The 24,988-nt window shown below is 40.1% G+C and overlaps 1 protein-coding gene across 1 annotated transcript; it reads right to left on the reverse strand.

Annotated features, from left to right (window-relative positions):
- Positions 1 to 484: 484 nt before the first annotated feature.
- LOC130184206 (brevican core protein-like) lies at positions 485 to 19,997 on the reverse strand. Its single transcript, XM_056400076.1, has 14 exons — positions 19,728 to 19,997; positions 13,448 to 13,527; positions 12,877 to 13,254; positions 12,459 to 12,633; positions 12,039 to 12,166; positions 11,391 to 11,684; positions 10,202 to 11,071; positions 7,913 to 9,589; positions 3,742 to 3,849; positions 2,969 to 3,127; positions 2,767 to 2,849; positions 2,033 to 2,177; positions 1,674 to 1,856; positions 485 to 1,356 (listed from the first exon to the last, which is right to left on the reverse strand). Exons 1-14 carry the CDS (start codon positions 19,745 to 19,747, stop codon positions 1,232 to 1,234), a joined length of 4,425 nt encoding a protein of 1,474 aa, XP_056256051.1. The 5' UTR covers positions 19,748 to 19,997; the 3' UTR covers positions 485 to 1,231.
- Between the last annotated feature and the right edge of the window lie 4,991 nt (positions 19,998 to 24,988).

Genomic DNA, 24,988 nt, shown 5'->3' on the forward strand with positions numbered 1-24,988 from the left:
TGTTGTTGTTGTTGTTGTTGTTGTTGTTGTTGTTGTTGTTGTTTTTATAGCCTTTGAAATTATATTAGAGTTAGGAAGTCTTTATGAAATTGACACCCCACTTTTTCTTTGACTGTCAGTTTTGTTGATGAGAATTAATCTCAACGTATTTACTTTTACTAATTTTTAGCGCAGTTAGAATATTTCAGAAATACTTCTGAATACTTCAGAAATACTAAAAAGAAATAAGCTTCCCAGGTGGAGCTCCTGTATGACAGAAGAACAGGGTCTAGTTCACGTCCCCAATGGATTTCGCTTCATTTAAGAAATTCAAAGGTTTTTTATCAAAATCCTCCTTTCAGTGTCATCTTTTCCCTCTTAAAACACCTTGTACATTGTGGAATCTCTACTTTTTCTGTTAACACAGACTAAATCACCAAAAATCAGGGTCAGCTTTTCATTACTATGTCCACCTCACACATGAAATGAAGCCCACACACAGTGCTAAGGGTAAAATAAGAGAACAATTTATTCTTCGCTCTGTTCTACAAAACTTTATTACAACATAAAGCTGACGAACAAAACTGTGTCTGCTGGAAATCAAAGGTTTCTCTTGGAAAAATGCGGACAGCAATCACAGGTGTGAAAACTAATATATGTACAGTATTTATTGACTATTTGTTATGGTTGACTTTGTGCTTTGGAGTTGTAGGTTTCTTTGAAAAGCAGGAAAATATCTGTATTCCTACATTACACTGAAAACAAAAATCTCTGTTGGATAGAACGGTCTTGAAGACATTAGCACCATTTCATAAAAAGGTTCTTGATGTAAAACCACAAATAGAATAGCTATTAATGTAGATTTGGAGCTGGCATAGTAATTTACTGTATTTCTTTCTAGTGAAAAGGACTCATCGGGTAATCACTTTACCTAAACCTCTTTTTAGCTCCACCAGTCACCGCATTAACCCTTAAAAATCTCCTTAGAAATTACATTAGAAAGTGTTTTAAAGGACATCAAAAAATAGGAATGTTTTTTAAGTAAACAGTGTCTCCGTCAGAAGAAACTAGAGCCTTTGTGTGCACTCAGGCTCCTTGGCAAAGTGGAGCTTCAGTTCTGTGTTTTCTATGTTTTTGTGGTTCATTTTGTCCTGTTTGAGCATTCATTGGTAAAAGCACTCGGTTCTTTACACCTTGTCATGTTACAACAGCAGAGTTTAAGAAAACAAGACAAGGAAAGCATGGCTGTTTTTTAAAACTTGATGTCCCAGTACTGTGGTGTCTCCTTAGTGGCTTCAAATTCGTCTTCACCTGCTGCAAAGTTGTTGTTGTTGGTCAGTGATGTCACCTCAGGGTGCTGGGTGGAACCTCCAGCCTCTAAAAATAAAGAAATCATATGAATTTTTGAGTATTTTTTCCTGTGTATGCTTTAATCTTATGTATAACACCACATTTTAAAAATCTTTTTTAGTTTTTTTTTTTGCTTTTATATTTTATCTCCCTTTGTTCTTATTTTCTTCTTTTATGTGTATGATGTTTATTCATCCTGAAAGTGCAGACTATAAATGCAATTACCAAGCCCTATATCAGACATAGTGTACAAGAAGATCACTGCCATCTGACAGTACATTTCATGAAGGTTTTAGGAAATAAAGATTGTTTTTGTCAGGGATTAAGCTAATCTCTTATCTTACCAGGGAAGCACAGAATTTGGGGCCTCTCCCACATGCCTCCAGACAGACACCTGATCAGAGGATTTAGTCTCTGCTGGAAACCCGCGGCACAACGATAACGTACAACTGCATTAGTTTCGTATCTCTGTCGAGTTTTTCCAAATATGGAGGCATTTCGGACCTTCGGTGGTGGACCACATGAGGCTGTTGGAAGAGAGAAACACTTGTGATCTCATATTTATTCACAACTTTGCATCCATGATTTATTCAACTGATACATGGTGATGTAATAACCCAAAACAACCACATGAGGGAGCTGAGCCCATTCATAAGCAGCTTTAAATAATGACTTCAGTGTTCATTCTCTTTCATTTACTCACAAGTGCCTTTCTTGCAGGTGTAGGCCAGGTGATAGTTGCAGGGCACATCACTCCAGCGTCCGTCATCGTGCCACACCATCACCACACAGTCTTCTCCAGAGAGAAAATAGCTGTCCGGCTGCCCTCTGTACCAGTTCTCATACAGCTGTAAACACGGAGAGAAAAGAGATTTAAGCTTTCAGATTTTTAGATTTATTTGTTTTTTGCATGCAAGGATATAATAATCATAACATACTGTATGGAAATCTGAAGTCTGTGCATGTGTTCTATGACTTTATATCACATAATAATATTCTATTTCTTTTAGGTAGGGTACAACTCTGTTAATGTTTGAAAAACTAAAATGAATCAAGATTTGTTTTTGGTGAAATAAAAAAAGGTATCAAAGCAATATAATCTGGGTCCAAGTTTTCCCAAGTGTATGATGTAATAAATGGATTGAATCATAAACAAGAAAATAATTTGCTTAATGTCAAATAATTAGAGAATCAACACAAATCAAACAACCACTATCAAAAAATGGAGAAATCTAATAAATGAAGTATGAAAGTGGAAGAAGAAAATACCAAATGTTCGGTAAGGTTTTCAACATCTTAACTTAAAAAAAAACTCATTTTGCTTCATCTAAGAGGTGTTCATCTTCTTGTGACGCCCTGTGAAATGTTTGGTGGTCACACAGTATGCTAGCCTACAAGCATGTGTATATGTTTCTCCTGGTTTCTAATATTACTCACCAGTGGGTTGCCGTCAGACCAACGGAAATCATCCTCGATGGTCTTATCGTTCAGACCAGTCCACTGGTATTCTTTGTAGTTGCCTGGGGAGGAGGACAATAAGATAAATTAGAAAAAACAAAAACCTCAGTCCTCATGAAACAATAAATAAATGAAGTATTTAATTTCCTGTATATACAAACAGTCGGCACAGTGAACCTACTGTTGATATAATTCTGTTCCTCAGGGGTCATGATGGACACCAGGTGAGCTCCCTGCATGCGACAGTGCTGCTCTGCGACCTCCCAGCTCAGACGCTGGCTGAAGTGTCGGTAACAGAAACCGTGAAACTTGTCCCAGCCGGGTTCACATCGCTCCAAGTCTGAGAGAAACACAGAGGAGGAGAACGGAAGCCTTTAGACATACAGTTGCAGACATACATACATGCGCGATTTATCCTTAAATGCTAAATTGCTTTGAGTAAATGCATGGGCAGATTAACACAGACACCCAGAAACCATCTGCTATGCTGAATTCTAACTACTTTGCCATGTGACAGTTTGTTTGAGGTAATTTGATCAAACAAACGTTTTTATTATTGGCACATTAGTGGCACATGAAGTTGATAATGCAGGACCCACCTTAGTTTGTATTGTACTTTCTTACTGGTACAACGGCTTGACATTTTTCTTTTTTATTGATCTCTTATGTGACCAGGAAAGCCTTGTTTTGATTAAAAGCAAAAATGGGCAGCAACAATAATGACTCACAGACAAACAACATAGGAAATGTGACACAACATATATCACAAAATCTGATTGAAACAGCAATGTGATTATAAAAATTTAAAACAAATAATTTAAATTTTGTAATTAGTAAAATTACCATCAGCACCAGGGGCTTTTGGTGCCCTTGGGGGTCTGGGGGACCCAGGCACCTGCTTTCCCCAGTTGGTAATCCTGATTTCCACATAAAAAAAAACAGTAGGGAGCTCACCGGTCTGACAGAAGTCTCCTCCATACGTTGGTAAACAGAGACATTTAATCTGCCCATCTTGGTCTGTGCAGGTGCCTCCATTAAAACAGGGGTCGTCCAAACAGGCATCTGAAACACAACAGAGGTCCAGTCATTAGGAGATGAATCTGCTGCTTATACTACATGAGAGCAAAGGACACAGTATGTATACAATATGTTATTGTTAAGAGTGCACAGAAACAGAAAGATTTGCATGTGCAAGTAAAAATGAAAGCAAGAGAATTATCAGAAAGAGGTGGATTTGGTGAATCAAAAAGGCAGCTCACAATTAATATTACTGTCTTTTTCTAAAAAAGAAATCTTGAAATCAAGTATCAAATCTATTGTGCACGTGTCCTCTGTAAAAAATTGTAATTAAGTGCAACAAAAACATTAAGATATATGTGCACATGAGTTAAATGAATTTACATATACGGAGAGGAAAATAAACACGTAGAACAAGTGGCACATTTCAGGACACATCCTCAGATAAAATGTATCATGCATAAAAAAAAGCATCATCATCCACATAAGCCAACAGATGGCAGCAGAGGACAAACTTCAGAGAGTGTCAAACCCCTCAGGTCCTTTTCTTGCAGCAGGTTTGGGTGGGTCTTCCTAGATAATCTTTCTGTCTTTTTCTCCCATTCCTCCTTAATGACTTTTCATACTTGTATATGGTGAAGTCTTAACGATGACGAATGATATCACACTGTGTGACTGGGTCGTATTAATTTAGAAGGACATCAGCAGGCATGTCACTCAAAACAAAGCAAAATTTTCTTCCTCATAACCAGTTTCTATACTATCTATATCTATATACATGTTTCTTGTGTTTAATATGCCAACACATTATATTTGGAGAAACCCAACAATGTTCCTTTTGAAATGCAATAACACAGTCACACATGATAATCATCAGACATTGCTGTGATTTGTTTCAGTAACTACTCTCTACCAAAGTATACTGTCTTGATGGTGTGCAGGAGCAGAAATAGCTTCAATTTGTTGTTACATATTTCAGTATGTCACACGTCATGGGGGATACAAATACATAATAGTGCATGTTGATTGAGACACCTGGCATTGAGTTTCTACAGTGAAACTTCCTCTTCTGATGATAGGTGTTTCAACCTTTATACCTGTGTACATTCATTAAACCCTCTAACAAAATCTCACAAAGGCCCATTATTCAGAATTCGACTGAACTAAATTGAAGGGGTGAAAAAAAATTATTTCAAGCGCCTTGCGGTGGCTGTTGCATCATGTGACAGTTCAATTAACTCTTAAACAATGTCATGAATTAATCATTTATCATTTCTTTTCACATAAAACGTGTACTTTCTTATGCTAGGTTGACATTTGTGTCACATATTTGGAAAATGATGACTTCGTGTTGTCTAACTCCTGTATGGATGATTACACTGTACAAAGGAAATATCTCTTCAGCTTAAGCAAGTGTTAGCATCAGAGGGTAGTTATTTTAAAGCCCTGAAGAAAAAAGAGTGATTCTTTCAGTTTAAATTTTTAAAATTGTTAAAGAAAGCAAAATGGTGGCAGTGTGTCCAAACTGAAATGAAACATTTTACAAGTGGTTTTGGTTTATTTGTTTCCTCTGACACCCTATAAACAAGAACTCTGTGGTGTCTGTCATTATACTTAACACTCACATACTACTATTTAGACTGATCTTTTTGAGTCAGTGTGTGTATGAAAAGTAATAACTGCCTTACACAAGACTAATGAGGATCATATGCAGTCAAAGTAAAACTGGGGCATGGAAAACCATTGAGATGCCTTTGAAGTTAAGTATAAAACAATGAAACCTGTCACAAGTTTTTGCAGCACTAAGGTTCAATTCTCACTCTGTGAAGAGTCTGCATGATGTATTTTACAGTTGTAGTTTAGTTTTCCTCACATGTCTATAAATTGCATGTAGGTGATGATGTGAGTTTGGTAATTACTGAATGAGTGGTGGCTTTCCCACTGTGTTTCTCAGCCTTTACAAGTTGCAAACACTCCAGTATTTTATCACTATGAACAGTCCTATATGTAAACTGCTCACCAAATTTAGGTGTATTGGAGATGCTGAAGTCGAGATTAAATGTGAAAAAACATGCTACACAGATATGCAAGTGCAAATGCTTTCCTTACTTTTTCATCACCATGAATAGTAAAACTCTTAACAGTAAAAAAAAGTGCATAAAATCATAATCAATAAAACAAAACTGTACCTGCAACCTTGGATTAATTGTAGCGTGTTAGTGGGTTTCAGTTTGACTTGTAGCAGATGTGGACAAATCTGACATGATGTACATCATCACCACCATGATAAATGCAGTGAAATATTTTGTCCTCCATTCAGCGGTTCTTGTGTATCAGCTGCTTTCTCTTGTAATTTATTTTTAATTAACTTTTTTTTTATAAAAATCATTACTTTCCCAAGAATAATGATACTCATGAGTCATTATATTTTCAATTACTATGTATATTGTTTTGTTAATATACTTTTTAAATAAGATTTTGTAGAATATATATTTGGAGAGACTCTAGTCCTGAATGTAATTGCAAACATGCTGAGTGAAGCTGCTGCACAAGGCGAGTCAATTATCACCAGAAATATGGGTGACTGGAACGATTATCTTATCTTTAAATAATCTGAAAGTGCCTGTATGGAGCCAAATGCAGTGCCACTCTGGTTCGTAATATCTTTGCACCATTATAAATTCTGTTTTTAAGTTCTGCTGAAGAACTGTGCTGCATCACTTTGATGTAACTACAGTGAGTTCCCCTCTAATGAAATGTCTATAAATAAAATTCCCTCTTTCTCTGATTAAAATATTAGACTTGTAACAACCCATTGTGTTGAACAGCACTTCCCTGGATTAGTTTATGCCAATTATGCCAGTTCTGCAGAAACCCATTTTTCCCACACATTGTTACATGTAGTGAAAGTTCTGACTTACCATCAAGATTTTTACTTTTATTTTTAACTTTTTTCTTTTCTTGGCAGAACTGGGTTTCCTTAGAGGTTTCTGAGGCTGCTTTATTTAGTTGTAGAAACTACAAAATGACTAAACTAATCTCAATATATCTTATATACTGAGACATTTCAAATTTCAAACAAAAATGTTTGAGATCGTAGGAAAACAAAATAAGAGATTTAAACTGATGGCAAGACGAGAAACAAACATCACTTAGTTGACTTTATCATTATCACACCTAAAAACACAATACTGTACAAATCTTGAATGATTATGATTAAACAATAGAACATGATCTAAGTATGAAACATTAATGTCCCAAATAAGAACATTCAAAAACTTGTTGCTAAGTGTTACCACTCACAACCAATCATCACTGAACAATATTTGTGCTTATAAACATAATAATAATCTGTGCTTCTGGTACTAAACTATCTAAAATAGCAATAGTCTGAAAATCTGAGGAAAGAGAACAGTTTTTAACAGTTGATGACCTGACAGTTATGGATTAAATATAATACATTATTGCGATAGCACTGGTCAGTGCTGTTACATTCAATGTAAATGCTGTTACAGAGTCCCTTTAAAATGTTACTTCCAGATTACTGCAAAAAACATGGTGAGTTTTGACAGTTAGCAGGAAGAAAATGATGGTGCAGAGAATAATTTGCACTTGTTTGGTGAAGGGATTATTTTCTGAAAACAAAATCCACTGATCAATGTTCTGTGAAATGTTTACTGCTGTAACCATCACTCTTGCATAAAACCATGTGTCATGTAGTAGAAGCACTAAAACACTCATTCAAGCATACCACTATATTACAGTACTTCACAGAAGTCAATCTTTGGATGAGGAAGAAAACATCATGCATAACAAGACTGGACTGTTGACAAACGTCAAATGGGAGCTGTCCCGGTGTGAGTATCTTGAAGGGGAGGTGGGATCACAAGGACAGAAGTGAGAAGTGGGAGGAGTCAGAAGGGTGAGTGGGCTTTCTGAGACAAGTGAAACAAACGTGGGAAGTCGTTTGAAAAGGAGGGGAGGTGTTTTACAGAAAAATGGAATAAAGGCAGGTTGGGGCAGAGGACAGACCAGGGATTTTAGTGGATCATTGCGTCGAGTAGCAAGAGGAGGACGGTTAGGCTGATGAGAGTGGCTTTAACATTACCTGAAGCTTTCCCTGTACCGCCTACAGCTGCCCTCTCATTGGGCAAGATAAGCAGAGTGGGCGGCTGGGTGAGACTAAACTCAACATCCACCAGACCCTGATCCACTGGTGGTATGAGGTGCATCACCTTCTGGGGCTCTGTCGTCTTGTGGTGAACAGTGGCTGTTGAGGTTGTCGGGCTCCAGCTGCGTCTGGACCAGTGTGTGGTGGTTGTGATGGTGGCGGTAGTCGTCTTTGTGGTAGCAGCGGTGGGTTTTGTACTTGAGGAGGCATCTAAAACTGCTGTGGACGTGATGGAGGAGGTTTTTCCGCTGTACTCAAGATCATTCAGAGATTCTTGGGGTCCAGTTGTGGTGGTCAGCAGAGCCCAGTTAGATGTTTGAGAATCAAGAGGAAAGATGGTAAATTCCTCCTCAACAGTTGAGGCAATGGAAGCATCTTCCTCTGAGGCTGAGGCAATGTTAGATTCTTCTTCAAAGGGTGGGGAAACATTAGCTTTTTCTTCAAGGGTTGGGGCGACACTACCTTCTTCTTCAATGGTTGGAGCAATGTAAGCTTCTTCTTCAAGGGTTGGGGTGACATTAGCTTCTACTTCAAGGGTTGGGGAAATGTTAGCTTCTTCTTCTATGGTTGGGGAAACAGTTTTTTCTTCAAGGGTTGGGGAGACTTTAGCTTCTTCAAGAGTTGGCGCAACATTTGCTTCTTCAAGAGTTGGCGCAACATTTGCATCTTCAAGAGTCAGGGAAACAGTAGCTTCTTCAAGGGTTGGAGCAATGTGAGCTTCTTCTTCAAGTATTGGAGCAATGCTAGCTTCTTCTTCATCCAATGGAGCAACACTAGTTTCTTCTTCATAGGTTGGGAAAACTGAAGCTTCCTCTTCCGGTGAAAAGGAAACTTTGGCTTCTTCTTGGGGCAAAGTTGGTGCAACTTTAACTTCATCCTCAAAGTTTGGGGTAACTGTAATGTCCCCTTCAGGGGTTGGGGAAACTTTAACTTCCTGTTCCAGTGAAAAGGAAACTTTAGCCTCTTCAATTGTTGGGGAAACTTTAACTTCCTGTTCCAGTGAAAAGGAAACTTTAGCCTCTTCAATTGTTGGGGAAACTTTAACTTCCTCTTCAGGGACTCGGCTAACTGTAACATCCTCTTCAAGGGTTGGAGCAACTTCAATTTCTTCTCCAAGGATTGCAGCAACTGTACCAGGCTCTTGTCCACTTGCCTCTTCATAAGCAGTGGTCACAGTATTTAAATACACTCTGTATGATGATGTCTGATACTGTGCTGTGGTGGAATCAGTAGGCAACTGAGAGGTGTTGAACTCCTCTGGAGACTCAGTGGTAGCTAAACTTACTCCAGAAACTAGGTTTTCTTCAGCCTTTGTCGGGTGCAGCCGTTTTTCCTCACTTTCTGTGGTGACTGTGTCTTCAGTTTCTAAGCTTGTACTTCCTTCCTGTTTAGAAATGGAAGACTCCCATAATTGTGGTACTGTGGAGAGGATTTCGAAGCCCAGATTGTCAATATTTTGTGACCCGGATGAAGACGTTGGATCTGGGAGTACAGTCTGAGTGTCAGCTGGAGCGCTGCTAGCTGTAGCGGAAAGTGATGGATGAGTGGTGAAGCTGGAAGTGGAATAATCTGATGTTGAGATGAAGCTGACTACTTCAACGTCCAGGTCACTCTCTGGAAAAAAAACAAAACAAGTTTAAATCTTTAACTATTTAAGTATCTGAAGTAGCTCTATTAAGATATTGATGGTTCTAACCATGCTAGCATATGGCTCTATGGACTGCAGTGACCACTTTGGTTGAGACTGAAATATCTCAACAGCTACTGGAGGGATTAAGATGAAATTTTGCACAAATATCCCTGGTCCCAAGAGAACAAATCTCACTGTGTTTGGCTATGCCTTGATTATTCCACTCTACCATGGGGTTGACATTTTTTGGCTTGAAAGGCCAATTGATAATCGGTGGATTGCCATGAAATTTGCCGCAGCTAGTGCCAAAAGGATGACTTTGTATGTGTCAAGTACTTTGGTTTAAGAACAAATACTGTACAACTAATGGCATTCCCATCAGACTTGGTTATATTTTGTATTTAGTGCTAGTTAGCAAACGTTAACATGCTTACACATTAAACTAAGATGATGAACATGGAAAACATTATACATGCTAATCATCAGGATGTTAGCATTGCCATTGTGTACATGTTGGTATTAAGCTAAGTACAGCCTCACAGAGCTGCTAGCATGGCTGTAGACTGTTTTATATTATAATGCTATTAAATTCATACCTTGAGAACTATCTCCAGATCCATCAAGAGGGAGCCACAGTGAAGTTAGGTTTTTGATGGGAGCTTCGGTAGTTTGTGTAAGAAGCTCTCCTTCTTCTCTTGGTGACTGAGTCATGAGGGACATCTGCCAAGGCTCTGCTACTGTTGCCTCTTCCATCTTCACCTGGAGCATGTTGTCAGGAGTCATTGAAGTTGCCACCGGGATATTCTCCTCTTGAGTATAGTTGCTCTCTGTAATGCTGTAATTGGCCTGTGATCTGTTTAAACCAAAGTTGGGCTCTTGTATTTCTGGAGATTCCTTCGGCCTCTCAGATGGTTGCGTAAACTCTTCAGGGTTTGTGTCTGGTGTTGTCTGGTTATGTGTGTGAGGTTCATATGATGGTTCAGGAAACCCTGTGGTGTTTTCAAATTCAAATTGGTGAAAGGTGAAGTTCAAGTTCTGGTGGGAATCTGTCTCATTGTAAACACTGGGCAGTAATGATGTGTTTTGTGGGAAATTGTAGGTTTCTGTGCTGCTGGTGCTGTTCCCCAGTGCTGCAGGATTCTGGGAGTGAGAGCTCATTTCTGAAGGAGATGAAGTTTCATTAAACGCCTTTAAGTAGTCCGATGTGGATGTGGTGTTGAGAGGAGACTCTGTTGTGTCTGATATTACTGTTGAGTGTGTGTCAACCAGGTTTTCCTCAGTGGAAGATTGGGAGACAAAGGGAAAAGATTCAAGCACACTTTGAGCCTCTCTCTCCACTTGCTCAGCATGTTGGTTCAGTTTCAGCTCTTGATCTGGTTCCGTAAGAATAACTACATCTTGTCCAAAGTCTTCAGGCTCTGTGGCCATGTAGTCCATAGGAGAGTCAGTGGGAGCAATTCTGTTATCTGTAGAAGACAGATAAGTAGTTAAAAAATATGATATAACAGCTATGAAAACAACTTTAGACTATCTCTTTACAGTTTAATTACATACATACAAATTGTAAATAATATAATAATAATATCAGAATGTCCACAAATTGTTTTTATATAATATGTATTTCATAAAGAGCAAAGCAAAGGATTGATTACTGTGTGTCTATAGTATTCATAGTTAAAATTTTTGTTCAAATGAGCAGTAATGAACATCCAATACATCTTTGACATGCAATTTAAATTCTATTTAATGCACAATCATTTTTTAGGCACAAAACACAAAACTCACCTTTCAAACAATAAACGTCATGAAGGCTGGACGGCTCTGGGAAGCCAGTTTGGTTGCTGAAGCGGTAAAGGGTTTTGACACCTGTCTGAGGGCCTCCGCAGCGCTCTCTGGGGGTTATGATGGGGTAACGCACACTGCCATCAGACAGCCAGCCAGGGCTGCAACGGTCCAGACCTTCACTCCATGCCAAGTACAGCTGTGCTGTTGTAGCCAGCTCTGCCCCTGCACCTCTGCAGTATGCCTGTGCTTCATCAAATGACAGCTGCTGTGGGACGGGGTCGTGGAACACCTCTCCTACAAACACAAAACATTCATATAAAGTTTCATTATTTTATTTTATAGTATGTACAGTATTTCTTTATTCAGATCACTGAATTTCTCATGGTTATATGTGGATATAGCCTGAGATACATTGGTGTGACAGATAATATTGGCTGAATGTTCCTTATTCAAAAGAGACCTATCCTGTTTAGTACAAATGTTACACACAATTCTCACTATAACAACAAAATTTAGGGGCTCAAAAATGGTGAAATAAATAATGGCTGATATATTGTTATTGTTGCTTTTTAGCTCTCAAATATTGATATCAGTACTGTCTAACATCAGTGAGGTTTTAGCTATAGAGATATGTGATATTATTCATACCATCAATTTGTTCCACGTAACAATAAACATCAAAAAGATCATCTGGGTCCATTGTCCCGTAGTTTCTCACTCCTGGTTGCCCATCCATGTCTCCATAGCAACCTTCACGGGGCACTTGGATTGGGTATCTGGGAGAATGGAAAGAGTCAGCATTTCTTATGTAACATTAACTTCTTAACATTTGTCTGAACAGCAAGTCAGTGTTAACAATTCATTCATACTGATCATCCACGTTAAATACCACAGATTCTGTAATTTCTAAAAAAAAAAAAAAAAAAAAGAGGTAGATCATATCAGGCTTGATTTTGGGAAAATGTGAATGAAAGACTAAACAATGTAACTGGCACAGGTTTGAGTGCTTGAATATTTGTGCAGTTTGAGTGTGAACATCATACGGAAGACTCAGTGGTGAGGAAATACCTGACAGACTGGTCTGCCAGCCAGCCTGCATCACACTGCTCATATCCGTCATAATAAGCCGCCAGCAGCTGGTCAGCGGTGGCGATTTCTGCCCCGATGGCCTCACAAGCCCTCTGGGCCTGATGGAAGGAAAACGCATACCGGCCCAAAGCATCTCTGTAGTGAAATACAACACCTAAAAACACAAAGTAAACACACATTATGAACACTTTAAGAATGAGAGTATACAAATCATTCCATTAATAATACCATGAAGAATGACTTTACCAGCTACAGTAACAGCAAAATCAGTCAGGGGCATCGTGGTAGTCACACAGGAAGCACAACATACTGTGCATAATCCCATTAATACACCAATTCCTATTGTTACAATGCAAACAAAAGGTTCGACAATGATCCATGTCTGCCGTTTTTTTACCTTTGACTTTGAGTTGTACGAGGTCACTGGCGTCCTCCAGGCCCTGCTGCACCTCGCAGCGATAGTGACCCGAGTCACTGGAGCGCAAATCTCCCAGCCAGAGTGACAGGTCATCTGGGGAAGATGTGTGGTTGAGCAATGCCGCACGATCTATGTACGCTTCGTTGACCTTCACCCTTTGACCCCGCGCCACCAAGATCTGCGTCTCCACCCCACCAGACACCACAGTCCACTTGACCCGCGGTTCGACCGGGGAAGAGGAGGAAGTGGTAGGTGTGGAAGACAGAGACACGAAGCAGGGGATGGAGATGGAGCTGCCCAGTGGGGCAAAAACCAGATCTGAGTGGGGGATGTTCACCTGGAGGGACTGGACGTCATCTGCAGAAAAAAAGACAGAGGATACAGAGCGTGAAGAGCGGAGCGGTTCTGTAACTTTGCTGAGAATCATTCCCCTCACTATTAAACGGACCTTTGTATTCTTCGCTTATAACTAAATGAGTATTTTATGTCATATTATGACTCATAAATATTTTCACTAAAGGTAAGAGATAATGGTAAAATGTAGACGTACCATATGCAGATGGTGTTTGGGTGGGGAAGGCCAGAGTGAGACAGCACACTGCACAGAGAAGTGGTAGAATCTGGACATGTCTATGGAGATAAAGAGATAAACACAATTAAATCTAAGACAAGACTCATTTTTGACACAGATGACTAGATTCAGGAAGGAAAGGACATAAAAAGTGATGAATGAATGATTCATTTCCAGTTTCCAATTTCACACATATTTAACCTTTAATAGGCAGAGCAATTTCTGATACCGGAAGTCATGTATTGTGTTGGTTCAGCTAGTCAGGGGAACACGCTCCATTGATCTAGCCAAATTGATTTATTGTAATATTAAAGGTCACAACCTGTATAACAGTGCCTCCACCACAGCATCCACCTACTGTGGTTTTAGTCTTGCACATGTACATATAGCTGGGGGAAAAGGCAGTATCCCAGTTACACTGTAGTGTTCTGAGTCTTAGCTCATTTGTATTTAATATGATTTGCTGCTTTCATGTAACATAATTTAGGGCTGAATATCATCACTGGAAATAGAGAAGATTCATTCTGTAAAAACAAATGAGAACTTCATGTGGGCAGATAAACCCAAAACTCCAACTAACTTATAAATTGAAGCAAGAAACAAAGTTGACCATAGAATCTGCCTTTGGGAGTAGATGTCATTTAAACTCCCATCAGAATTTTAAAAAAAGGAACATTATTCCTGTAATGTACATGCTTAGCATTATACCGAGAGTCATTTCTAGTAGTCAGCCTACTCTCATTCATATGGATGGGGTAGGAAAATGTTATTTCTGGGTGATCTGTGAATGAGCCAAATTTACAAGTCTAATTTTCATTGTGTAAAATAACACCAGAAAGACCTCTGTATATAATGCAATAAAATGTCAAAAAATTTGAATCAACACCTCCTCAGTTTCAAACTCGACTGAACTGAACATTACAACCTTTGCTGAGTGCACCTAGTACACTTGTAACTGGGCATATACATCATACATTTAGAGAAAACCTGCTAAATTGGACAGAGAGGTTCTTTGTTTTACAGACATCGTAACACTGGAGCAGAATCGTTGGGTAAAACGCCGACACAAGTCCCATAAAATACTAAAAAATGTATCTCAAAGCTCAACCAGTCAGTATGAAAGAGCAACCTTTCTGGTTTTCAAAGGGAAGCAGGGAGCACAGGCTCCTGACCACAGGCCATTCATCACCTCCGGGAGCTAATGACACGGCATCTCAGCCCAGCGGCATCCTGCCAGCGCTCCGTCACCAGTCTGGCCCTGTTATTAACCCAGCAGGCATGGCAGGACGCTCACAGTGACCTCACTCAACCTCCTGAGGCGGCCATGATGAAGCTGCAAATGTTCATTCATCATTATTCATCCAAAGTGTCTTTTTTTAACTTAGAAACGTGGCACAGTTTTAATGTTGATATCAAAGTGTCTCTTCCTTCTCTGGTAATTTTAAACATCTATATCATGTTTAGTATCACACTGGTTAGTTAGCAGTTACAAAAAATTGACATACTTTTACATATATTTTACTAACAATATGTGGCATCAATGAATCTACCATTATCAAGTAATGCCAATTAAACTTAGCAAAGAGACAGCATAATGTTATCACAAAAATATGATACTCATTCTTTGTTTTTCTAAAGGTTTTCTTGGAGCAATTAGTTCTAATTTTTTTTCAGCTGTGAGCTGCTCCTCCATTTCTTTTGGACATTGCATTATGGGACAGCAATGTCAAAAAAGAAAGGGTGTTTGTTTTGTCACTTTTCCAGTGTGACCACACCAGAGAGCGTGAAAATGAGGGAGAGGCTGAATTTAACGAAGGGGTTTCTGATACGCTGTTATACTATAATGTTGTTTTTAGAGGAGATATTTGGGCTTGCTTTGCTTTAAACAAGAAAAACGTAACAAAGACGTCCCAGATCAGAGTTTGGCTGCTGCTAATGTCACCGAAACAACAAAACTCTCGATGGGCAGAAGAGCCTCCAAAGAAAGCCATAGCAAAGCACAGAGAAGGTACTGTGCATGTGCATTTGTGTGTGTGTGTGTGTGTGTGTGTGTGTGTGTGTGTGTGTGTGTGTGTGAACTTGCTTCATTTATATCAAGATGAGGATGAATAAACAGCCGTAAGATGGCAGTATGTCTCTCTAAGTTTTGACACACGCAGCCTCATTCTGAGCCTCAGGGCATCACACTCCGATACACAGATGCTCATCAAAATCTCCACATATCATCACAGGGGCTGTCTTCTTTAATGTGAAAGCTAAATAATAGCTGAGTAGTAATACAGATGAGATCAGAGCCTCTGGAGTGAGACAGAGGACCGAGTCTGTAAATCAAACGCATCCTTCGTAAGCAGCTGACACAAATGCAGCTCACTAAATTGTGACATATTAAATGGCTGTCTTTGATGGCAGAATAATTGTCCCCTGTTTCCTCACCAGCTGGGTGGACTCCACAAGCGGTATCACTATTAGTATTCTTGACAAGAAAATCTCTCACTAAAAAGCGAGCAGTGGGCCAGGAGGACAGCTGCACACTGTGCTTTCACTTCATACCAACTCCCTTACAAAGGGCTTCAGGCAAAATTAAAGGACAGGACACTGGCACACTTGCTTGCTCTTTCTCTTGCTCTTTTTCAGGGATGGAAAAGCAAAGTTTTAAACCACTACGAATGAGCAGGATTCGCACAAAGGGAATGGCCACATTAAGACACTGCACACTCTTTCAAACGGTATAGCTGTTGTGAGAGTTGTGTGTGTATGTGCTGACATATGTGGTTTCGCCTCATCGTCAGGCGCTCTGCAGTTCTGCTCTTTTTAATGGGAGTAACCAACGAAGGCAAGTCAAGCTAAAAAATCAATGCCGACCCACTACATTTACAGGTCTAGAAACTGCAGCCAGTGCATTATCCACAAGCAGAACTAATCCAGTCCCCTCCTCCCGCAGACGCAGACAAGTAAGTGAGAGTTGACTGACATGTTGGTCATCAGTGGAGCAGACACATGAAAAATCAGGCTCAAAATAACACTGGCCAGCTTGGATTCTTCATGCAAGAAGTAATGGTAAACAAGGAACATATAATTAGATGCCGAGGTCCCTGTTGGCGCTGCGCTGACAACAGAAACCTGCTTGATACATCTTGTGGGTGGTCTCTGCAGCAGTCTGCATCATGGTCAGGTCAGGCAAACCTCGTCTCCACCAATAAGATGGAAAATGACTGCTGATCCCAGTTCAGCCAGTTCAAACATGCAGAGACACTAGTTTGACTGATGTAAGCTCTGTGGAGAGCCGAGCTCGAACTGACTTTGGCACTAATTGGTCTATGATAAAATACAGTAGGGATCCCTTAAAATGCACAGTGCGTGTGTTTTGACAAGGCAGACATCCACTCAGCCTTAAGTTTCTGTCTACCACATGAGCATTGTGGCTTTATCCCTCTCCTTTCATCTCCAGTTTTTTTTTTAATTTAAGATTTCAGATTTATTGACTCAAGGATATGGAGTTCAAACAAAATATACAATAGGAATAAAGTTGAGGAATGGCCAGTTTAAATAGTACTTTTTCCCCATTATTCCTTACTATCATTACTCTCCTCCACCCCACCCACTGTTGATACTTAGCAGAAATCTTCTAATCTAAAATCAGAAACCCCATATTTTTTATTGCAGCTCATCTAGTCTTTGTGGGTAATCGTCGGATTTCCGGGCAACAAAAAATAGGATTCACTTTGCACACATTGTATAAAATGTATAAAGAGGACAGGCTCTCAGTTCCTGCACTAACCCTTAGAAACCTCTGTAGAAATGAAACCCCAAAGACTAGATCCCACAAACTCATCTATGCTGATGACATCTGCCTGATTACTTAAGCACCAGATCTTAAATCACTGAAGAAGTTAATCACCAAAGTTGGAGTCATTCTTCAAAATCGGGCACCAAACACCATCAAAATGTCACCCATTAAATGCATCATCTCAACACAAAGGCTGCCAAAGAATTAAAGTGAGTGGAAACTGAACAACTATTCTTAACAGGATACTGTCCTTTAGGGGAGAGGACTGAGGTGAAGCTCAGAAACAACCTCATCTGTGAACCTGAAGGCAGCAGATGGTGTCCAGTCATCTCCTCACTGTTTATCGCAACGTGGCCTCTGTGTACTTAAGTTTCCCCTGTCAGACCCCGGTCAGACTATTCACTAAACACCACTCCTCTGGCTGCCAGCACCATCAAACGTAAGCGCCTCCACACATCCGATGAGTTGCACATGCTCAAAGGATTCACCCCCACCTCCCAAACTACATTTCACAGACATCTCCGATAAACCAAATGTCTGTCTCCTAACAAGATGGCAGTTTTGGCAAAGACACCCACCAGATGATTCACCACCCAGTGCGAATGGGAAAGATTCAAAGGATGCTTCAAACAAACACCTGATCTCAGTCCTGACTCAACAACTCCATGGACGGACCACAGCCTGTGCATGGCCTGCCTATTATAAACCACTTGGCTGTGAACTCCCTCTCTGCCTGGAAATCAGGGTGTCTCCAGTCTGAGCTCTGCCATGTGTTACTGACAATAAAACAATGACTAGAGTTGAATGAAGGCAATGAATGAACTACTGAATAACATTATCCTGTCAAGAACTCTTTAATTTGAGACTCTTAAACAGTCAACTATTCATATACATTCATTGATTCAAGATCTGCTTCACTCTCCCAGCAGATACAAAGGTGGCTGCCAGCTTTAGGTCTTTACTTTAACCAAATAAATAGATACATTTGTGCTTTTATTACATCTTACGTCTTGATTTACCCTTCCCATACCTCAAGCTTTTTATGGATTATTTTAAGAAATAAATAGGAAAGTTTACTTATAAAGCCCAATATTACAAATCAAAAGATTTGCCTCAAGGATCTTTACTTTCTGCTCCAAATTCTACAAAAAGGAAGAAAATGACTTTTTCATTGACCTCAAAATAACACATGAGTGCAATAGGAGAATCTGGTTCCTCTTTTGGGACACAACTAAATGCATATTTTCTTATAAACTTCAACTTCAGCTTCATCTACAGACTTGTAATTAATCAAATTATTATTATGCAGTAACATTAGTTCATTATGCCCTACGAGATATTCACTTTGCCTGAAAATTAATTAATTAATTATTTATTGTGAAATTTGAATCAGGTCTGAGTGACAAGGCTAGTTAACAAGAGTTACTACATCACCTGAGATGCCTCCACCCTTGTTCCCTATGTAACATCCAGCACTCCATCAAAGCCCATTCATAAAATGGCCGATGAAATTCTACCCATTCCTAAAACAAATACAAATGAAATTAACTTTATAGAAATTCAGCATGAATGTTAGGGGTGAGGTTATTGAGTCAGCATCTGCTTTTGTTTGCTTCATGTTTGAGTTAGACTACTACATTCAGGTTTTGATGGCTCATAATGAACGGCTCTGATTATTATTATTAGGATTTGATGATCGTGGGCTACTATTTGTGAATGTTTGGTGAGGAAGAACCAGTGTTTTCAGTTTCACTTGCTCCAGAGTTATGCATCAGACCAGAGAGCCATCAGCTAAGAGGAATCTTTAAAAGTCCACTGCTCTACCTGTCCATTACTGAGGTCCACCTGAGCCCCAAGGTGCAGCACAGGAAATGAACAGAGGAGGCTAAAAGTGCACTTAAGACAAATAAAACCCAGCTTCTTGTGTCTCCTGCAGGGCACAGGAACAACATGTCAGAGCTTTCATACAGCAGCATCCTTGCTTTACTAGCTCCAAAGTAGCATTTAAAATATAAAAATGAAGTTTTGCAGTGGAATGGTTTTAGTGTAGAGGACACTAAGTCATCCTTTCACTTTCATGTTATCAGACTATCTCAGTGACTGATGAGGAGAAATTGGAAGTGAGTCCTCCAGAAACACATCAACCAGCTGCATGCCCCGGGTTGGGTTTCATGCTGTGCAAGAAAACAAACAAAACAAAAAAAAGAGAGAAAACTCAAAGCTTGAGAGAAAAAAAGTTATACTTCAGTAACTGCGTCAGCTGCACAAAATGGGGAGAAAATAGCTAACCCCGGTTTCAGAACCTCAGCTCAGGACAGCAACTATTACAACCCAATAAACCTGTGAAGGGTCATTTTCTTAAATGGCACCATCATTTAACGTGACTTTGTGAGTTTAAAAGAAGTTTGACACGACAAAAACCGCATGAACTGCGCACCATCATCATCACAGCAACTCAAAGAAAAAACCTACCGGATTCTTCTCAGCAGCATTTCAGCTGATGCGGGATGGACTGACTTCTCGGCTGTAAAAAAAGTATTTTCCCTCCGCTCCTCACAGCTTGCTGCAGTGCGACTACCGTCCTGTCAGGAGGGGGGGAAAGGCGGCTGTGGATGCTCTGCGCAGGTATATATTAGTACCGGGAACTGGGACTGCCGCGGTCCGACCGACTCCGATGCTTGGAAAGAAAAGGAGGGAGTTTAGAGAAAGTGAAGCCAGATATGAAACCCTGAACTGCCCACTTTTTAGACCAACAATCGGGATGGAGATGGCGCATGCCTGTCAAAGGAGGTTGGGAGGGATGACATCTAAAATAACCGATGTTATAGGCTGTGAAGTGAAGCCTGCACTAAGGAGATGACCTATATGGGTTTTTTTTTCTGCAGGGAAACGACAAATGCATTGAGCGTCATTTAGATGGACCTGGCTGAGTTGAGTCAGCACAGTAGGCAGCTGATGCTACTGCAGGTAGTGATATTGCAGCACGGTCACCTGTACTGGAGGAGAAGGATGAGGGAGCTGTCCCCATAGTTTTTTTGACAAGAACAGTGACTCATCCTGTTATTTTGCTGCCACATCACTTAAGTGGCCTGTTGTTGTTTTCATTTAAATCACATTGAACAAGTTTGCATGCATCACCACTGGAGTCATGAGCGGCTTGCAACAACTTAACATCACAGAAACAGTCCCCTGGTGACAGACCACATTATGTCCAACTTGAATCTGCAGACCTGCATTTCATTTGACATCATTAAACTCAATGCACTGCCACAGTTTAGTAGTCATTAACTGCAGGTAATCCAGAGATAGCCAAACATCCTCCAAAAAGGTCACAAAGATATTCATTTAAACAAACTGTACCTTAAAGTTGCATGAAAATAGAAATATATTTTTTGATGCAAACATTACATCATTTCTCTTTATACTGTTGTATAACAAGCTCAAAAGAGCTTGTTGAAGAGAAATGAAGAATGCATTCGTCTCCTGTTCATGGCCAGATTAACCTGCATGGGGCCCAGGGCAAAAATGAGCTTTGACCACACCTCCACCCTTCACCAACCCCTTTTTTTTCTCCATGCATTATGTGTCCTGTCATCGTCAAGTAAAGAAACTGAACAAAAATGTATTCAGTAAAATGCACCATGTGAAAGTAGATTTGACACGGTGCTCCTCAACACAAATCAACAAGCCTGCCATGAAGACGTGATGAATTGTAAAAATGGAAAGAACAGTGCAGACTTCAAAAGCAGTCACGGCGTTGCACTTGTTTCTACACAAAAACCGATAGAGGTTGTGTGATGAATGAACAAGACAAAGAATCTACAGCCATGCTTGCAGCTCAGGCACAGCAGGGATTTGAGCAAGAGGCTTCATCCTCTGGGAACAATGAATTTCTATGCAAAATTGTTGTGCCAGATAATCTACAGTAGTAGGTGCTGAGATATTTCACAGGATAAATGAAAAGGTCCCAATAGCTGTCAAGATATTTCACCAAAAGTCCTCTGCCCCCCCCAAAAAAAAAACTCAAACTCAAGGTGGTGCTAGAGCAAAAGTCAGAGGATCACCAAAAGCAGCGGGATTCATCCTCTGGGGACCACGCATGCGTGTACAAACCTTCCAGGCCAAGTTACAAATAGTGTAAAAGATGTGTGGGGAGGCTGTTCAAGGATTTTATAAGCAAGCTGCCTACTTTGCCCAGTCAAAAGTCAATCCTTGGGCCATATCATCAAGTCATGTTAATTTGATTTACACAGCCCAAAATCCTAAACGGTTTAACAATCTGTGTAACATATGACACCCTCCATCCTTAAATCCTGGATTCAGAAAAGGAAAAACTCCTCCTCAAAACGAAAAGGAAAAAGGAGGAAACCAAAAGAAGAACAACAGAGGAGGGATCCCTGTTCTCGGACAGACATGCAATAGACATCATATGGACATAAAAGACAGAAATAACAGTAAATAAAACCATCAGAGGGTAGAAAATCAGTGCAGAGCTGACTGGAATCTCGTCTCAGTCAGCAAGGTGTAAGATTTACAGCCGAGGTGAAACCTGTGGTCATTATTAGTTACACAGTATAATTCCAAGTATGCCGTTGGCTCAGGGCTGGACTCTGCCACCTGTTTATACTGTATGTAACAGAGACACACAGAAGACGAATAGGGTCAAGTGAAGTGTGTGCTGTGCCCTCTGCAGAGAGGGTGAATGGTGCTTTGTAGTGGTTGCCCTGTGGCTCGGCAGCAGCAGTTGTTGCTGCACACCTGAGGAATCTGACGCCCAGATACCAGCAGGACTGTCTGAGAAGGAAATGTCAAAGCTCAGAGCACAGACAAAGATCAGAGGTGTGCTCCAGTCCAACTTTAGCTATGACTGACTGTCACAGTGACCCAGATTAATTCAAGTCCAGTCAGCAGTTACGCTCACTGTAAGACGTCATCCTCCCTGCTGCCATGTGTGTTCAGCAGCAGGGTCGTAGAGTATAGGGATGGTCGGCCTTCAAGCAGGAATGTCTTCCTTCCAAAGACTCCATCCATTCAGCTCAGTCAGGTCTCTTACAGTGTCTTTGAAAGCAACTGGCTTGAGAATGCTCTGAAATTCAATGAGACAGTACCCTGTAATTATCTCCTGTTGCCGCCGTTTAGCCAAAGCTATGTAGCCTCACTTATACCAATATGGCAGAGAAGCCATTAAAAGTGCACAGGGGGGGAAAAAAAAGGAAATTTCAACATCTACAGTTCCACGACAACTGAACAAACTCCATCTGCTGATGAGGATCATGTGATATGATCAAAAGCATCAGAACAGCTGCTTAATGGACCTCGTGGTGAAACCGTTTCTACAAAAGAATTCCATGCCTGCTGCGAATCATCAGAAAGAAACAACTGCTTTTTAGTTTGAGAATATCCACACAGATCAAGTCTTATATAGAAGGTGGACGGTGTTGATTTGAAATAATGTATGTGCAGTGTGTGTGTGTGTGTGTGTGTGTGTGTGCCTGCGTCATACAGTGGTGTAAAGTAACTGAGTACATTTACTTCAGAACAGTACTGCAGTACAGTTTAACATAAAACTCATGAACCATGTCAGGATGAAAGAATTGAACGCCACAAGTTAGAGCAGTGTTTTACCTTCTTCTTAAGCAGAACTGTAACATACTGAAGTCATACACGAGAATCGGTTGGGAGCCAACTAAACTGACCAAACATAGTTAAACATGCATGCAAGCCATGCCTCAGACCTGCATACAAGCTAACGTTACATTTTCCAGCAGCCATCAAACAACTAGCCTATAATTAGACACTATCATTATATTGTGAGCTGAGCTGAGATCATCAAGTGAGTCAAGAGCAACACTGACATTTAGCTTTAAAGTGACTTCAGATGTTCTGGAGATGTTTGCATGATTGCAGGTCCTTCTGTTTCTGCAAGGACAATGTAATACTACTCATCAGGCAGGGGAGAATTTCTGAAATCATGTTTTTATATTTTAAAATCTGCACCGCAGCCAGTTCATCATGTACAGAAACTGAGTACCAAGTGACTACAGGTACTTATTTAACAAATTCAGGTATCTTTGAAGGATGCTACATACTGTAATCTGACTTTTTAAATGAACAATCAATAACACTTTTGTTGGTGAATTTGACTCTGACGCATGCAGCCAGCATCTCCAGGTGGGATTCATTAGTTAACGTGGCTGAGAAGCAAATGTGACTCAGCTAAAAAACAGAGCAAAGCCTGCAGTTTATTTTTATGTATTCTTAATTCTGCTTGAGTCATGTTCAGTGGTTTCATTTAACTGGGTTACCAGAATTGCTGTCAACTCACCACAAGGTATAAATTAGTAGATGGCCATTCTTAAAACTCGCTCTACCCTCTTCAAGTCGAGATGGCCATAAGTCTGTGTTTTTTGTGCGTGTAAACGGGGAAAAAATGAGGACAAATGAAGCAATACAAAGGTTCCACTTCACCAATTTTACACTTCACCTTGATGTAATCTCAGACTGAAATACAACGCTCATGCAGTGACAGGAAAGAAGACCAGCCTTTGAATCATTTTTCCTCCCATAAAAGCGAAACCTCAAAACCCTGTTTCCGCTGACTGGCTGCTTTTATTCCCTCTTGGTTGCAAAGTGGCAGAAGCAAACTGGTTCAGGAGAGACGAGTGTGGGAAAGCTGCTCCGCTCATCGGCCAAACCAGCAGCCTGCCATGCTTTCTGCATGATGCTGCTGCACTGACCAGAAATTAGGGTATGGAGAGCCACTGTGAAATTTTGACGCAATTATATAATCTGTGACACATCGTTTTTTTTTCTCGTTTTTTTTGTGTCAGTGCCTGGAAGGAAGGCTAGTTGCTTCTGCAGCTGGAGATCTGGCAGCAAGTTAACGTGGTCTTTCTGTAAATCAATACTCGTGGTTAACCAGCAAGGAAAAAGAGACTTCATAGACTTAATCGGCCGCCTCCCTCATATATCACTGATAAATGTACAGCTGAGGATCTTAAAAAAGACCGGGTATTTCAGGGACAGATATAGATAAAAAAGGGATATTTATAGCTATAGTGGGATATTTTAAGTGAATGGAGTCTTTCTGTCTGGGGTGCCAGTGAAAAATACAATTTAATCAGGGCCATGAGAACTTTAGAAGTACAGAGGACCAAATGAGTCCAAATCCTCCAGTGCAACCGCACTAAATTTTTGAGTACCGTCACCAGAAAAGCCTGACAAATTTTACTTTACTATTTAAAAAGATTTTCTCATTCATTCTTTTATTTATTTATTTTTTTAATTTTTAATTTTGTCTGCCTGCATCTTAGCCCATAATTTGGGTTGATACAGTTGAAAATACAGAATATTGAATCCCTTTATTATATTTTATTTATTTTAAATAACTTTATTTATTGGCCTAAAACAGTCCAAATCTGTTCTAAAAGAATAAATACCCACCACATGTAATTAGGAAAGAGGACTTGACATTCAGCCCTGAATTCAAATGGTGACTGAATTATCTATGTTCACATTAACCAAAATAGCAATGCAGTTTTGTGGCTAATGTTACATGATACTCCTCTTATCATTTCTTGTACTGGCACTACAGACGTTACTGTAGTGAACTGCAAGCTAATCAAGCACATTTTAACTCTGTCCTCCCAGTCGAACACCTTCGCAGGATCGTTGGTTTGTGTGAAGGTGTTTTGAGATCCAAGAAACCCTGAATATGTATTTAGCAATTTTAA

Source organism: Seriola aureovittata, chromosome 16, assembly GCF_021018895.1.
Source record: "Seriola aureovittata isolate HTS-2021-v1 ecotype China chromosome 16, ASM2101889v1, whole genome shotgun sequence".
NCBI lineage: Eukaryota > Metazoa > Chordata > Actinopteri > Carangiformes > Carangidae > Seriola > Seriola aureovittata.

What these genes read in the sequence shown, in the direction of transcription:
- LOC130184206 (XM_056400076.1), bottom strand. Translation starts at nt 19,747, where the DNA reads ATGCTGCTGAGAAGAATCCG. An exon ending in TTACGTGGAACAAATTGATG is followed by an intron (nt 11,685 to 12,038) that starts GTATGAATAATA and finishes TTGTGTTTGTAG; the next exon opens with GAGAGGTGTTCCACGACCCC. An exon ending in ATCTGGAGATAGTTCTCAAG is followed by an intron (nt 9,590 to 10,201) that starts GTATGAATTTAA and finishes TTTTTTTTCCAG; the next exon opens with AGAGTGACCTGGACGTTGAA.